The 17,935-nt window shown below is 45.7% G+C and overlaps 1 protein-coding gene across 1 annotated transcript in view; it reads left to right on the top strand.

The window, feature by feature from the left end:
• The window catches only part of tbc1d23 (TBC1 domain family, member 23), a 43,075-nt gene extending 40,274 nt beyond the window's left edge, over positions 1–2,801 (top strand). The window contains exon 14 of the mRNA XM_045212595.1: positions 2,658–2,801. Within this exon, the coding sequence (XP_045068530.1) occupies positions 2,658–2,801 (144 nt within the window). The remainder of the gene's footprint in view (positions 1–2,657) is intronic.
• Positions 2,802–17,935: the final 15,134 nt, after the last annotated feature.

Below are 17,935 nucleotides of genomic sequence, written 5' to 3'. Positions count from 1 at the left end.
GCCTAGGGGGGCATATGGGGGAGGGAATGCTGTCACCTCCAGGTAGGTGTTTGTCCCCCTGTGTGCTGAGGGTGTCAGGTTCTTGTCCAGTTCTGGCATTTAGGTCGCCACAGACTAATACATGTCCCTGGGCCTGAAAATTATTGATTTCCCCCTCTAGGATGGAGAAGCTGTCTTCATTAAAGTATGGGGATTCTAGTGGGTAGATATAGGTAGCACACAGGAGGACATTTTTCTCTGTTGAGATCATTTCCTTATTTATTTCTAGCCAAATGTAAAATGTTCCTGTTTTGATTAATTTAATAGAGTGAGTTAGGTCTGCTTTATACCAAATGAGCATACCCCCTGATATTCCAGGATGAAATAGTGAAGGCTTTGTGTTCCATAAAGTGTCTAATGTTGTTAGTCGTGTGGTTTGGCCTCAGGCCAGTAAGTGTGAGCAGAGCCTGCTGAGCATCTGGGACATGCCATTGGCTTGGGCTAGTGTAAGAGTGGGGGTTGGGCCTGTTTGCCTGCTCACGGCCTGGGCATATGTGTGACTTTCATGTTGAGGCCCTCTTTGCGGGAGTGGGGGGCATGGGGTGGGTAGGAGGGGCATAGGTCTGATCTGGGGGGGGCCTATATGGAGTGTGGGCATGATTGGTTTGTGGGGGTATTGATTGGTTGGGGTGGGGGTGTGGATGTGGCTGGTGGTGCTGTGGTCTGAATGTAGGTCCTCTCTGCGGGGGTCCTCTATGTGTAGGTCCGGGTGGGGTCCCGCAGGTCTGGGAGAATGTCTCGCTGGTCTGGGTGGGGTGTCTGTTGATCTGTTGCTTCTGTGTGAGGTGTTGGGTCTGCGGTTGAGGGCGATATCCTTTAGGGTCCGGGCGAAGGTGGGCACTGCTGCCTTGTATAGGTGGATCTGGTCGTAAAGGCTGTTCACGTCCAGGGTGGAGTGGTGGGCCAGGTAGACATTTGGTTTTGAGGCACAGTCACGGGAAATACTTGCGTCTACCCGCTGTATGGTTCCAGGGTGGAAAGCACTCTGATCCTCTCCTCCAGCACTCTGATCCTCTCCTCCAGTACTCTGATCCTCTCCTCCAGTACTCTGATCCTCTCCTCCAGTACTCTGATCCTCTCCTCCAGCACTCTGATCCTCTCCTCCAGTACTCTGATCCTCTCCTCCAGCACTCTGATCCTCTCCTCCAGCACTCTGATCCTCTCCTCCAGTACTCTGATCCTCTCCTCTAGTGCTCTGTTCTTCTCCTGCTCTTTCTCCTGTTGGTGTTGTGGGGTGGGGGAGTCTTCCTCTTTCTCCTGTTGATGTTGTGGGGTGGGGGAGTCTTCCTCAAGAAAGAGCTTCTCCTGCTGCGCTCCGTCTTTGATTCTATGAAAGTCCAGCTGAAACTGTTTGGGGATGCCCTGTACCAATACCACACTCTCCTGCCATTGTTGGGCTCAAGGGCTCAGTGCTAATTGAAGTTGCAGCCGGATCTGTTCTGTCTTAGCAAGCTTGGTAGCCTTAATTTAGCAGTCCTTATAAAGTAAAATAGATTATTGTAATGTATTTTTCTTCTTGGCTTTAAAAGTAGCTTCAGACTAAACATTACTCACCCAGTTCCAGGTTGGATGGTGTTTTCAGACTAAACATTACTCACCCAGTTCCAGGTTGGATGGTGTTTTCAGACTAAACATTACTCACCCAGTTCCAGGTTGGATGGTGTTTTCAGACTAAACATTACTCACCCAGTTCCAGGTTGGATGGTGTTTTCAGACTAAACATTACTCACCCAGTTCCAGGTTGGATGGTGTTTTCAGACTAAACGTTACTCACCCAGTTCCAGGTTGGATGGTGTTTTCAGACTAAACATGACTCACTCAGGTGTTTTCAGGTGTCTGTTGTGCTTCTGTTGATGGTCGTTGGTTTGCCAGAGCATTTGCTGTATAGTCCTTGGGAATAAGAATCTTTGGTAGTAGAAATCCTTCCAGGTAATTTTGTCCAAAATCAGGTTGTAGGTTTGGAGTTTTGATTTGGAGTGAAGGTTATGTTGTGGAGAGTAGTATCCTGTAAATGTCCTTGTGGAAAAATCAAAGTTTATCTTACTCTAAATCTATCTTTTTGTAAGTCGCTCTAGATAAGAGCGTCTGCTAAATGACGAAAATGTAAATGTAAAAATTCAAGAGCTCATCTGCTAATGATCTCCTCTTCTCTTCTCTCTCCTTTCGTTCTTTCGTTCTTTCGTTCTTTCTTTCTTTCTTTCTTTCTTTCTTTCTTTCTTTCTTTCTTTCTTTCTTTCTTTCTTTCTTTCTTTCTTTCTTTCTTTCTTTCTTTCTTTTCTTTCTTCTTTCTTTCTTTCTTTTCTTCCTTCTTTCTTTCTTTCTTTCTTTCTTTCTTTCTTTCTTTCTTTCTTTCTTTCTTTCTTTCTTTCTTTCTTTCTTTCTTTCTTTCTTTCTTTCTTTCTTTTTCTTTCTTTCTTTCTTCTTTCTTTCTTTCTTTCTTTCTTTCTTTCTTTCTTTCTTTCTTTCTTTCTTTCTTTCTTTCTTTCTTTCTTTTTCTTTCTTTCTTTCTTTCTTTCTTTCTTTCTTTCTTTCTTTCTTCTCTTTCTTTCTTTCTTTCTTTCTTTCTTTCTTCTTTCTTTCTTTCTTTCTTTCTTTCTTTCTTTCTTTCCCCCACACAGGGAGAGTCATTGAGCACCACAGGGGATAAAGGAGTCAAGTCTCTGGTCAACAAGATGACCTTTGCCCTCAAGTCCAAGTCTGTCATAGCGAAGGAGAAGATGATAAGCTTCATGGAGAACACCGCTACACCTGTGGACAGGTAAGATCCTCCTCCTACTGTCTGTTAATATGGACAGGTAAGATCCTCCTCCTACTGTCTGTTAATATGGACAGGTAAGATCCTCCTCCTACTGTCTGTTAATATGGACAGGTAAGATCCTCCTCCTACTGTCTGTTAATATGGACAGGTAAGATCCTCCTCCTACTGTCTGTTAATATGGACAGGTAAGATCCTCCTCCTATTGTCTGTTAATATGGACAGGTAAGATCCTCCTCCTACTGTCTGTTAATATGGACAGGTAAGATCCTCCTCCTACTGTCTGTTAATATGGACAGGTAAGATCCTCCTCCTACTGTCTGTTAATATGGACAGGTAAGATCCTCCTCCTACTGTCTGTTAATATGGACAGGTAAGATCCTCCTCCTACTGTCTGTTAATATGGACAGGTAAGATCCTCCTCCTACTGTCTGTTAATATGGACAGGTAAGATCCTCCTCCTACTGTCTGTTAATATGGACAGGTAAGATCCTCCTCCTACTGTCTGTTAATATGGACAGGTAAGATCCTCCTCCTACTGTCTGTTAATATGGACAGGTAAGATCCTGTCCTAACATGGTCATATTAAAAACATGCCTTCATTAAAGCCTTCCTTGCTCAGGACTCATCCCTCCCTTGAGTAATTTGTGTTATTTATATCTAATCAGGGGATAATGATGGACTTCACTCCTGTAATTCAATTTTCATAATGACTTAATTAATTTAACCCCTCATCGCTGTGCCTTAATTTAACCCCTCATCGTTGTGCCTTAATTTAACCCCTCATCGTTGTGCCTTAATTTAACCCCTCATTGCTGTGCCTTAATTTAACCCCTCATCGTTGTGCCTTAATTTAACCCCTCATCGTTGTGCCTTAATTTAACCCCTCATCGCTGTGCCTTAATTTAACCCCCTCATCTCATTGCGCCTTAATTTAACCCCTCATCGTTGTGCCTTAATTTAACCCCTCATCGTTGTGCCTTAATTTAACCCCCTCACCTCATTGTGCCTTAATTTAACCCCTCATTGCTGTGCCTTAATTTAACCCCTCATCTCATTGTGCCTTAATTTAACCCCTCATCGCTGTACCTTAATTTAACCCCCTCATCGCTGTGCCTTAATTTAACCCCTCATTGCTGTGCCTTAATTTAACCCCCTCATCTCATTGTGCCTTAATTTAACCCCTCATCTCATTGTGCCTTAATTTAACCCCTCATCGTTGTGCCTTAATTTAACCCCCTCATCGTTGTGCCTTAATTTAACCCCCTCATCTCATTGTGCCTTAATTTAACCCCCTCATCTCATTGTGCCTTAATTTAACCCCTCATCATTGTGCCTTAATTTAACCCCTAATCTTTATGCCTTAATTTAACCCCCTCATCTCATTGTGCCTTAATTGAACCCCTCATCGCTGTGCCTTAATTTAACCCCTCATTGCTGTAAGCCTTAATTTAACCCTTCATCTCATTGTGCCTTAATTTAACCCCTCATCGCAGTGTTCTTTAATTTAACCTCATCTCATTGCGCCTAATTTAATCCCTTCATTGCTGTGCCTTAATTTAACCCCTCATCTCATTGTTTCTTAATTTAACCCCCTCATCGCTGTACCTTAATTTAACCCTCATCTCATTGTGCCTTAATTGAACCCCTCATCAAGCTGTTCCTTAATTTAACCCCTCATCGTTGCAAGCCTAATTTAACCCCTCATCTCATTGTGCCTTAATTGAACCCTCATTGCTGTGCCTTAATTTAACCCTCATCTCATTGTGCCTTAATTGAACCCTCATCGCTGTGCCTTAACTAACCTCATCGCTGTGCCTTAATTTAACCCCTCATCTCGTTAGCGCTTAATTTAACCCCTCATCGCTGTGCCTTAATTTAACCCTCATCGCATAGCCTTAATTTAACCCTCATCGTGTGCTTAATTTAACCCCTCATCGTTGTGCCTTAATTCAACCCCTCATGCTGTGCCTTAATTTAACCTCATCTCATTGTGCCTTAATTTAACCCTCTCTTCGCTGTGCCTTAATTTAACCCCTCATCTCATTGCTCTTTAATTTAACCCCCTCATCGTTGTGCCTTAATTTAACCCCCTCATCGTGCCTAATTTAACTCCTCATTTAGCTTTGTTAATTTAACCTCATCGCTGTGCCTTTAATTTAACCCCCTCATCTCATTGTGCCTTAATTTAACCCCTCATTGCTGTGCCTAATTTAACCCCTCATCTCATTGCAGCCTTAATTTAACCCCTCATCGCTGTACCTTAATTTAACCCCCTCATCGCTGTGCCTTAATTTAACCCTCATTGCTGTGCCTTAATTTAACCCCCTCATCCCATTGTGCCTTAATTAACTTCCCTCATCTCATTGTGCCTTAATTTAACCCCTCATCGTTGTGCCTTAATTTAACCCCTCATCGTTGTGCCTTTAATTTAACCCCCCTCATCTCATTGTGCCTTAATTTAACCCTCATCTCATTGTGCCTTAATTTAACCCCTCATCATTGTGCCTTAATTTAACCCCTAATCTTTATGCCTTAATTTAACCCCCTCATCTCATTGTGCCTTAATTGAACCCCTCATTGCTGTGCCTTAATTTAACCCCCTCATCTCATTGTGCCTTAATTGAACCCCTCATCGCTGTGCCTTAATTTAACCCCTCATTGCTGTGCCTTAATTTAACCCCCTCATCTCATTGCGCCTTAATTTAACCCTTCATTGCTGTGCCTTAATTTAACCCCCTCATCTCATTGTGCCTTAATTTAACCCCTTATCGTTGTACCTTAATTTAACCCCCTCATCTCATTGTGCCTTAATTTAACCCCCTCATCTCATTGTGCCTTAATTTAACTCCTTATCGTTGTACTTTAATTTAACCCCCATGTTATTGTGCGCTTAATTGAACCCCTCATCGTCGTTTTAATTTAACCCCTCATTGCTGTGCCTTAATTTAACCCCTGATCTCATTGTGCGTTTAATTGAACCCTCATCGCTGTGCCTTAATTTAACCCCTCGTTGCTGTGCCTTAATTTAACCCCTCATCTCATTGTACCTTTAATTTAACCCCTCATCGCTGTGCCTTAATTTAACCCCCTCATCTCATTGTGCCTTAATTGAACCCCTCATCGCTGTGCCTTAATTTAACCCCTCATTGCTGTGCCTTAATTTAACCCCCTCATCTCATTGTGCCTTAATTGAACCCCTCATCACTGTGCCTTAATTGAACCCCTCATTGCTGTGCCTTAATTTAACCCCCTCATCTCATTGTGCCTTAATTGAACCCCTCATCGCTGTGCCTTAATTTAACCCCCTCATCTCATTGTGCCTTAATTGAACCCCTCATCGTTGTGCCTTAATTTAACCCCTCATCATTGTGCCTTAATTTAACCCCTAATCTTTATGCCTTAATTTAACCCCCTCATCTCATTGTGCCTTAATTGAACCCCTCATTGCTGTGCCTTAATTTAACCCCCTCATCTCATTGTGCCTTAATTGAACCCCTCATCGCTGTGCCTTAATTGAACCCCTCATCACTGTGCCTTAATTGAACCCCTCATTGCTGTGCCTTAATTTAACCCCCTCATCTCATTGTGCCTTAATTTAACCCCTCATCGCTGTGCCTTAATTTAACCCCCTCATCTCATTGTGCCTTAATTGAACCCCTCATCGTTGTGCCTTAATTTAACCCCTCATCGTTGTGCCTTAATTTAACCCCTCATCATTGTGCCTTAATTTAACCCCTAATCTTTATGCCTTAATTTAACCCCCTCATCTCATTGTGCCTTAATTGAACCCCTCATCGCTGTGCCTTAATTTAACCCCCTCATCTCATTGCGCCTTAATTTAACCCTTCATTGCTGTGCCTTAATTTAACCCCCTCATCTCATTGTGCCTTAATTTATCCCCTTATCGTTGTACCTTAATTTAACCCCCTCATCTCATTGTGCCTTAATTGAACCCCTCATCGCTGTGCCTTAATTTAACCCCTCATTGCTGTGCCTTAATTTAACCCCCTCATCTCATTGTGCCTTAATTGAACCCCTCATCACTGTGCCTTAATTTAACCCCTCATTGCTGTGCCTTAATTGAACCCCTCATTGCTGTGCCTTAATTTAACCCCCTCATCTCATTGTGCCTTAATTTAACCCCTCATCGTTGTGCCTTAATTTAAACCCCTCATCGTTGTGCCTTAATTTAACCCCCTCATTGCTGTGCCTTAATTTAACCCCTCATTGCTGTACCTTAATTTAACCCTTCATCCCTCTGCCTTGTGTATTCCATGCTAGAATGTCTTTCACTCTCCCCTGGCCAGAGAAGGGGGTCCCTGACCGGTAAGACTCTCCCAGCAGCATGATGATCTCTGGTGCCTGTTGCCCCGTCTCATTCCTGCTCTGTCCCTCTTACAGCCTGGGGATCAGAGGGCAGTTGGTAATGGAGCTGTGCTTTACCCACACCATGTCTCCTATCACACTGCTCCAATCCTCACACCATGTCCCCTATCACACTGCTCCTATCCTTACCCACACCATGTCCCCTATCACACTGCTCCAATCACTCCTATGTCCCCTATCATACTGCTCCATCCTCCCACCATGTCCCTATCACACTGCTCCAATCCTCACATATGTCCTATCACTGCCTATCCTACACTGTTCCTATCACACTCCTCTATCCCACACTACATGTCCCATCACTCACTGTTTCCTATCCTGTCCTATCACTCATGTCCCCTATCACACTGCTCCAATCCTCCACCATGTCCTATCACACTGCTCCTATCATCTCACCATGTCCCTATCACACTGCTCCTATCTCACACCATGTTCCCTATCACCTCTATCCTACACCATGTCCCTATCACACTGTTCCTATCCTCACACTATGTCTCCTATCACACTGTTTCTATCCTCACACCCTTTCATGTCCCTATCACACTGTTCCTATCCTCACACCATGTCCCTATCACACTGCTCCTATCCTCACACCATGTCCCCTATCACACTGCTCCTATCCTCACACCATGTCCCTATCACACTGCTCCAATCTCACACATGTCCCCTATCACATGCTCCTATCTACTTCACCATGTCCCTATCACTGTCTATCCTCATACTGTTCCTGTCATCACCCCATGTCCCTATCACTGCTCCTATCTACCCACACCATGTCCCCTATCACACTGCTCCTATCCTACCCACATCCCTATCACACTGCTCCATCCTCCATGTCCCTATCACATCTCCTATCCTCACACCATTCCCTATCACACTGTTCCTATCCTCACACCATGTCCCCTATCACACTGTCCTATCCTCACACTATGTCCTATCACACTGTTCCCTATCCTACTCCACACCATGTCCCTGTCACACTGTCTATCCTCACACCATGTCCCTATCACTGTCTCCATCTCACACCATGTCCCCTATCACACTGCTCCTATCCTCACACCATGTCCCCTATCACACTGCTCCTATCCTCACACCATGTCCCCTATCACACTGCTCCAATCCTCACACCATGTCCCCTATCACACTGTTCCTATCCTCACACCATGTCCCCTATCACACTGCTCCTATCCTCACACCATGTCCCCTATCACACTGTTCCTACTCACCCTATGTCCCCTATCACACTGTTCCTATCCTCACCATGTCCTTCCACCGTCTATCACACTGTCTCCTATCCTCTCCTTCACACACCATGTCCCCTATCACACTGCTCCTATCCCTTCCACACCATGTCCCCTATCACACTGCTCCAATCCTCCTATCCATGTCCCCTATCACACTGTTCTATCCTACCCACACCTATGTCTCCTTTTATCACTGTTCCAATCTCAACTCATGTCCCCTATCACACTGCTTCCAATCCTCCACCATGTCTCCTATCACACTGTTCCTATCCTCACACCATGTCCCTATCCACTGTTCCAATCCTCACACCGTGTCCTCCTATCACACTGTCTATCCTCACCGTCCTATCACTGCTCCATCCTCATGTCCCTATCCTGTTTTCTATCTCCCTTCACTATGTCCTATCACGCTCTCAATCCTCACACCATGTCCCCTATCACACTGCTCCTATCCTCACACCATGTCCCTATCACACTGTCCTATCCTCACACCATGTCTCCTATCACACTGTTCTATCCTCACACCATGTCCCCTATCACACTGTCCTATCCCTCCACCATGTCCCTATCACACTGTTCCTATCCTCCACCATGTCCCTTTATCACACTGCTCTATCCTCACACCATGTCCCCTATCACTGTTCCATCCTCACACCATGTCCCTATCACACTGTCTATCCTCACATGTCCTATCACACTGTCTCAATCCTCACTCCATGTCCCCTATCACTGCTCTATCCTCACACTGTCCCTATCACACTGTCTCCTATCCTACCACACCATGTCCCTATCACATGCTCCAGTCCCTCACACCATGTCCTATCACTGCTCTAATCCTCACACCATGTCCCCTATCACACTGTTCCTATCCTCACACCATGTCCCTATCACACTGTTCCTATCCTCACACCATGTCCCTATCACACTGTTCCTATCCTTACACCATGTCCCCTATCACACTGTCTCCTATCCTCCACTATGTCCCTATCACACTGCTCTATCCTCACACCATGTCCCTATCACACTGCTCCTATCTCACACCATGTCCCCTATCACACTGCTCCTATCCTACCCACCATGTCCCTATCACACTGCTCCCAATCCTCACCATGTCTCCTATCACACTGCTCCAGTCACTCACACCATGTCCCCTATCACTGTTCCTATCCTCACTATGTCTCCTATCACACTGTTCTATCCTCACACCATGTCCCTATCACACTGTTCCTATCCCACACCATGTCCCTATCACACTGCTTCCAATCCTCACACCATGTCTCCCTATCACACTGCTCCTATCCTCACACCATGTCCTATCACATTCTATCTCCTACTATCCCTATCACATGTCCCCTCATCACCATGTCTCCTATCCTTCACACCATGTCCCCTATCACACTGCTCCAATCCTCACACCATGTCCCTATCACACTGTCCAATCCTCACCATGTCCCTATCACACTGTTCTATCCTCACACCATGTCCCTATCACACTGCTTCCTATCCTCACACCATGTCCCCTATCACACTTTCCTATCCTCACCCACCATGTCCCCTATCACACTGTTCCTATCCCACACCATGTCCCCTATCACACTGCTCCTATCCTCACACCATGTCTCCTATCACACTGCTCCTATCCTCACACCATGTCCCCTATCACACTGCTCCTATCCTCACACCATGTCCCCTATCACACTGCTCCAATCCTCACACCATGTCCCCTATCACACTGTTCCTATCCTCACACCATGTCCCCTATCACACTGTTCCTATCCTCACACCATGTCCCCTATCACACTGTTCCTATCCCCACACCATGTCCCCTATCACACTGCTCTATCCTCACCATGTCCCCTATCACATGTTCTATCCTCACACCATGTCCCTATCACACTGCTCCTATCCTCACACCATGTCCCTATCACACTGCTCCTATCCTCACACATGTCCCCTATCATACTGTTTCCTATCCTCACACTATGTCTCCTATCACACTGCTCCTATCCTCACACTATGTCCTATCACATGCTCCTATCCTCCACTATGCCCCTATCCCACTGCTCCAGATCCTCACACCATGTCTCCTATCACACTGTCTCCTAGTCCTCACACTATGTCCCTATCACACTGCTCCTATCCTCACACCATGTCCTCCTATCACACTGTTCTATCTCACACCTGTCTCCTATCACACTGCTCCCATCCTCACACCATGTCTCCTATCACACTGCTCCAATCCTCACCATGTCCCCTATCACACTGCTCCTATCCTCACACCATGTCTCCTATCACACTGCTCCAATCCTCACACCATGTCCCCTATCACACTGTTCCTATCCTCACACCATGTCTCCTATCACACTGCTCCAATCCTCACACCATGTCCCCTATCACACTGCTCCAATCCTCACACCATGTCCCCTATCACACTGCTCCTATCCTCACACCATGTCTCCTATCACACTGTTCCTATCCTCACCCATGTCTCCTATCACACTGCTTCTATCCTCACACCATGTCTCCTATCACACTGCTCCATCCTCACACCATGTCTCCCTATCACACTGCTCCAATCCTCACACCATGTCCCCCTATCACACTGCTCCTATCCTCACACATGTCTCCCTATCACACTGCTCCTATCCTCACTCTCATGTCTCCCTATCACACTGTTCCTATCCTCACACCATGTCCCCTATCACACTGTTCCTATCCTCCACACCATGTCCCCTATCACACTGCTCCTATCCTCACCCATGTCCCCTATCACACTGCTCCATCCTCACACCATGTCCCCTATCACACTGTTCCCTATCCTCACACCATGTCCCCTATCACACTGCTCCTATCCTCGCACCATGTCCCTATCACACTGTTCCTATCCTCACACCATGTCCCCTATCACACTGCTCCTATCACTCACACCATGTCCCCTATCACACTGCTCCTATCCTCACACCATGTCCCTATCACACTGTCCTATCCTCACACCATGTCCCCCTATCACACTGCTCCTATCCTTTCCCACACCATGTCCCCTATCACACTGCTCCTATCTCTACTCACCATGTCCCCTATCACACTGCTCATCCTCACCATGTCCTAATCACACTGTCTATCTACCACCATGTCTCCTATCACACTGTCCTATCCTCACACCATGTCCCCTATCACACTGCTCCTATCCTCACCCACACCATGTCCCTATCACACTGCTCCTATCCTCACACCCTGTCCCCTATCACATGCTCCCATCCTCACACCATGTCCTATCTGCTCCCTATCCTTCCACACCATGTCCCCTATCACACTGTCCTATCTCACACCATGTCCCCTATCACACTGTCCTATCCTCTACCATGTCTCCTATCACACTGCTCCTATCCTCACACCATGTCTCCTATCACACTGCTCCTATCACTCCCACCATGTCCCCTATCACACTGCTCCTATCCTACACACTATGTCCCCTATCACACTGTCCTATCCTCACACCATGTCTCCTATCACTGTCTGTCCTATCCTCACACCATGTCCCCTATCACACTGTCTATCTCACACTGTCTCCTATCACACTGTCCTATCTCATCACCATGTCCCTATCACTGTTCCTATCCTCACACCATGTCCCTATCACACTGTCTTCATCACACCTATGTCCCTATCACACTGCTCCTATCCTCACACCATGTCCCCTATCACATGCTCCTATCCTCACACCATGTCCTATCACACTGCTCCTATCCTCACCATGTCCTATCCATGTCCTATCCTCACACCATGTCCCCTATCACACTGCTCCTATCCTCACACCATGTCCCCTATCACCTGCTCCTATCCTACCACACCATGTCCCCTATCACACTGTCCTATCACTACCACCATGTCCCTATCACACTGCTCTATCCTCACCATGTCCCCTATCACACTGCTCCTATCACTCACACCATGTCCCTATCACACTGCTCCTATCCTCACACCATGTCCCCCTATCACACTGTCTCCTATCCTCACACCATGTCCCTATCACACTGCTCCTATCCTCACACCATGTCCCCTATCACACTGCTCCTATCCTCACACTATGTCCTATCACACTGCTCCTATCCTCACACCATGTCCCCTATCACCTGTTCCTATCCTCACACCATGTCCCTATCACACTGTCTCCTATCCTCACACCATGTCCCTATCACACTGCTCCTATCCTCACACCATGTCCCTATCACACTGCTCCTATCTCTCACCATGTCCCCTATCACTGCTCATCTCTCACCATGTCTCCTATCACACTGCTCCTATCTCACTCACCATGTCCCTATCACACTGTCCTGTCCTCACCCCATGTCCTATCACACTGCTCCTATCCTTCCCACACCATGTCCCTATCACACTGCTCCTATCCTTACCCACACCATGTCCCTATCACACTGCTCCTATCCTCACCCATGTCCCCTATCACACTGCTCCTATCCTCACCATGTCTCATCACACTGCTCCTATCCTCACACCATGTCTCCTATCACACTGCTCCTATCCTCACACCATGTCTCCTATCACACTGCTCCTATCCCCACACCATGTCCCCTATCACACTGCTCCAATCCCTCACCATGTCTCCTATCACTGCTTCCTATCCTCACACCCATGTCCCTATCACATGTCCTAATCGCTCACACCATGTCTCCTATCACTGCTCCTACCCTCACCCATGTCCCTATCACACTGCTCCTATCCTCACCCTATGTCCTATCACACTGTCCTATCCTCACACCATGTCCTATCACACTGCTTTCTATCCTCACACCATGTCCCCTATCATCACTGCTCCTATCCTACCTACACCATGTCCCTATCACTGTCCTATCCTCTCTCCCCATGTCCCTATCACACTGTCCTTTTCCTCACACCCATGTCCCCTATCACACTGCTCCTATCCTTACCCACACCATGTCTCCTATCACACTGCTCCTATCCTTACCACCATGTCCCTATCACTGTCTATCCTGACCACACTATGTCCCCTATCACTCGTCTCCTATCTTCACCATGTCCTATCACCCTGTCTCATCCCACACCATGTCCCTATCATACTGTCTGTCCTATCCCACACCATGTCCCTATCATACTGTCCTGTCATCTACCACACCATGTCCCTATCATACTGTTCCTATCCATGCCTGTCCTCATCATGTCATCACACTTGTCTCCTATCACACTGTCCTATCTTCTCACACCATGTCCCTATCTACACTCGCTCCTAATCCTCACACCATGTCCCCTATCACACTGCTCCTATCTCTACCTACACCATGTCCCTATCACACTGCTCCTATCCTCCACTCATGTCCCCTATCACCTGCTCCTATCCTCAGCACCATGTCCCTATCACACTGCTCATATCCTTACCACACTATGTCCCCTATCACTGCTCCTATCCTCACACCATGTCCCTATCACACTGTCCTATCCCCACCATGTCTCCAGTCCACACTTGGCTCCAGTGATGAAGTACTGCTCTCTGATCACTGTATCTCTGTCTTCCACGTATTACCTACAGCTCTTATCCATGTGTCAACACTGGAGCTACTCGCTCTGATATGTAGTTACTATCTGTAGGTCACTGTCTTTAGGTCACTGTCTGTAGGTCACTGTCTTTAGGTCACTATCTGTAGTCACTGTCTTTAGGTCACTGTCGCTCTTTCTAGTCTAACTATATGAGTAGTCTATAGTGGATCTTGGATCTTTGCCTCGCCACTGTTTGCGTGGACATTCACTTTTAGTATGTTATACTATTTCACTGTTCTCCAAGGTGATAACCAGGTCTATGGTTCACTGTTCTCCAAGGTGATAACCAGGTCTATGGTTCACTGTTCTCCAAGGTGATAACCAGGTCTATGGTTCACTGTTCTCCAAGGTGATAACCAGGTCTATGGTTCACTGTTCTCCAAGGTGATAACCAGGTCTATGGTTCACTGTTTCCCTGGATATATATCTATATAGATATCACCACTAATAATATGCTGTAATTGTAGAACCACTGCTTTAACTGATTTCTTCTTCCTCTAACAGTAACATTGCATAGCTGCCTGACTAATCCCAGATGGGCTGTGGGTGTGGCTGTGCGTGTGGCTGTGCGTGTGGCTGTGCGTGTGTCATGTTGGGTGGCAGGAATGAAGAACAACCCTGTCTGACTTGTTTGTCTCTTCTATATAACAGACATGTGAGCAGTAGTGACCGGTTTGAAACCACAGAGGAGTGAAGCCAGTGTTCAGCATCGGGTGATGAGGAAGAGTATGATACAGGTAACTACTGTGAAATTGTGGTCCTCTGTAGCTCAGCTGGTAGAGCACGCGCTTTAACGCCAAGGTAGTGGGTTCGATCCCCGGGACCACCCATACACAAAAAATTTATGCAAGCATGACTGTAAGTCGCTTGGATAAAGCGTCTGCTAAATAGGGCATATTAATAATTAATTAAATACATCTACAGTACTACTACAATCAATACTGTCACAGTCACTACAATCATACTGCTACACTACCACAATCAATACTACTACACTGCTGCAGTCAGTACTGCTGCGGTGCTACGAGCAATCTGCTGCTGCTGCGACATCGTCCTGCTGCGGTCGTCTGCTCTGCTGCAGTCAGTACTGCTGCTGCTGATTCTGCTCTTCCTGCTTAGTCGGTACTGCTGCGCTGCTGCGGATCAGTACTGCTGCGTTGCTCAGTCAGTTTTTTCATCTACTGCTGCGTTCTGCACATCAGTATCTGCAGTCGCTGCTGTGCGTTGGTGCTGTTGCTGCTCTTTGCTGCTGCGGTTGCTGCTATAATCAGTACTGCTGCGGTGCTGCTGCAGTCAATGCTGCTGCGGTTCTCCGACGAGTCAGTACTGCTGCGTGTGACGGTCAGTGCTATCTTCTGCTCTGCAAGTCATACTGCTGCGTGTCTTTATCAGTACTGCTGCGGTGCTGCGGATCTACTGCTCTTGTGTTTTTTTTCCTCCGCGTCAGTCTCTGCGTCTGTCATCTTCTCATTCCAGTCAGTTGCTGCTACGGTGCTGCTGCAGATCAGTACTGTCTGCAGTGCTGCGTGCAATCAATACTGCTGCGGTGCTGCGGCAGTCATACTTTGCGGTGCTGAACATCGGTCTGTTTGCGGTCTCAATAGTCAGTATGCTCGGTGCTAGTTTTCAGTACTACTCGCACTGCTACAGTCAGTACTCCTGCACTGCTGCAGCGTACTTTGTCTGCTACAGTCATACTCTGCGTTCTCGCCCGATCAGTACTGCTCACTTCTGCAGTCAGTGCCTGCTGCGCTGCCCGTCTCTGCTGCGCTGCTGCGGCCATCAGGACTCTACTGCTGCAACAGTCAGTGCTGCTGCGCCTGCTACAACAGTCAGTACTGCTGCCACCCAGTCAGTACTGCTGGATTGCTGCAATCAATACTGTTCTGCTGCTGCAGTCAGTACTGCTGCGGTGCTGCTGCAGTCAATTCTGCTGCACTACTGCAGTCGGTGCTGCTTACCTGCTGCAATCAATATGTGCGGTGCTGCTACAATCAGTCGCTGCTGCGGTATTACGCAATCAATCTACTGCATTGGGTACTACGGTGCTAACGCAATCCGTTTAATCACTACACTCCTACTACAATAGATACTACTTATATTACCACTCAATGACTACAGTACTACAATCAGTAATACAATCTAGTACAAAATAGTACAATACTAGTACAACCCTAACCCCAATCTCTTTTCAGACCTGTTCTCCTCTCCCGTCCTGTAGACCTACTCACATAACTTTTGGTTATTACCCCATCCTGTCCACGGAGTCTAGCATCATTCCCTCCGTTTATCAGTTAACTTCAAACTTCTCCAAGCTCTGATGCTGATGATGTCATTTAGCCAGTGTAAAAAATTACCCAATCTCATACTTGAGTAAAAGTAAAGATACTTAATAGAAAATACTCAAGTAATAGTGAAAGTCACCCGGCAAAATACTACTTGAGTAAAAGTTTAAAAAGTATTTGGTTTTAGATATGCTTAATATCAAATTAAATGTAATTGCAAATATACTTAATATCAAAATTAAAATGATAAATCATTTAAAATTCCTTATATTAAAGCCAAACCAGGCTAACATTTTCTTGTTTTTTAATTCTCCGATGCCGAGCCCACTCCACACTCAGGCATAATTTACAAACTAAGCATTTGTGTTTCGGGGATTCCGCCAGATCAGAGGCAGTAGGGATGACCAGGGATGTTCTCTTGATAAGTGCGTAATTGACCCATTTTCCTGTCTTGCTAAGCATTCGAAATTAACAAGTTCTTTTTTTTGGTTTAAATTATGATAAATAAATTATTTTTCTTTAGGAATGTAGTGATAAGGGTGAAAATATCAACATATAAATAGTAAAGTGCAGATCCAACACTTTGTCTTTAAGTATTTTTACCTTAGTTCTTTACACCACTGTATATCCTACCAAACTTCTACCTGCCTGGTACTCACACTCTATTTCCCTCTAATCACTCTACATCATCAAATTATCCTATCATCCAACCTTCTGGCTTTTTTCTATCTATCAATCTATGACTAAAACGAGTGATGCCTCTTTAAAAAAGATGAGGATCCCATCCGCTTTCTTAGGCTAAACCCCCATCCCACCGTAAACTTGGGGATGCTCATCATCTTGGGTGCTTTGCTGCAGGGTCTGGTCACTTCACAAAATAGATGGCATCATGGGAAGGATTTCTATTGTTAACATCTCAACATCAGTCAAGAAGTTAAAGTTTCGTTCGCAAATGGGTCTTCCAAATGACAATACCCCAAGCATCTTCAAATTATGGCAAAATGGCTTAAGACAGGTCATTTGGAGTGGCCATCACAAAGCCCTACCTCAATCCTATAGAACATTTGTGGCCAACTGAAAATCGTTGCGAGCAAGGAGGCCTACAAACCTGACTCTTACACCCACTCTGTCAGAGGAATGCCAAAATTCACCCATTTTGTGGGAGCTTGTGAGCTACCACGTTTGACCCAATTAAACAATTTAAAGGCAATGCTACCAAATACTAATTGAGTTATGTAGACTTCTGACACCTGGGAATTATAAAGAATTCTAAAAGAAATCATTCTCTCTACTATTATTCTAACATTTCACATTCTTAAAATAAAGTGGTGATCTACTGCTAACGGAATTTTTATAGTGTTAAATGTCAGGAATTGTGAAAACTTTGTAAATATATTTGGCTAAGGTTTATGTAAGCTTCAACTGTAGGCATGATTTAGCTTATTCAGCGTTCATAATTAATTATCATATCGTTTGGTGCATGCTGTACCACCAATACTTCAGGCTTCTTCTCTCTAAGTTAACCTTGAAACGAGTATTATTTCAGTCTCAAAACAAGGTTCTTCGCGTACTGCCCAATTGCAGATACTGATAGTGAGATTCGTTCAATCATCACTTGCATAACACAGAAATTGGTTATTAGAAAAGCACAA

Source organism: Coregonus clupeaformis, unplaced genomic scaffold (assembly GCF_020615455.1).
Source record: "Coregonus clupeaformis isolate EN_2021a unplaced genomic scaffold, ASM2061545v1 scaf0028, whole genome shotgun sequence".
In the NCBI taxonomy this organism is placed as follows: domain Eukaryota; kingdom Metazoa; phylum Chordata; class Actinopteri; order Salmoniformes; family Salmonidae; genus Coregonus; species Coregonus clupeaformis.
The sequence above is the reverse complement of the archived record's forward strand: the minus strand, read 5'-3'. Positions and strand labels throughout refer to the sequence as shown.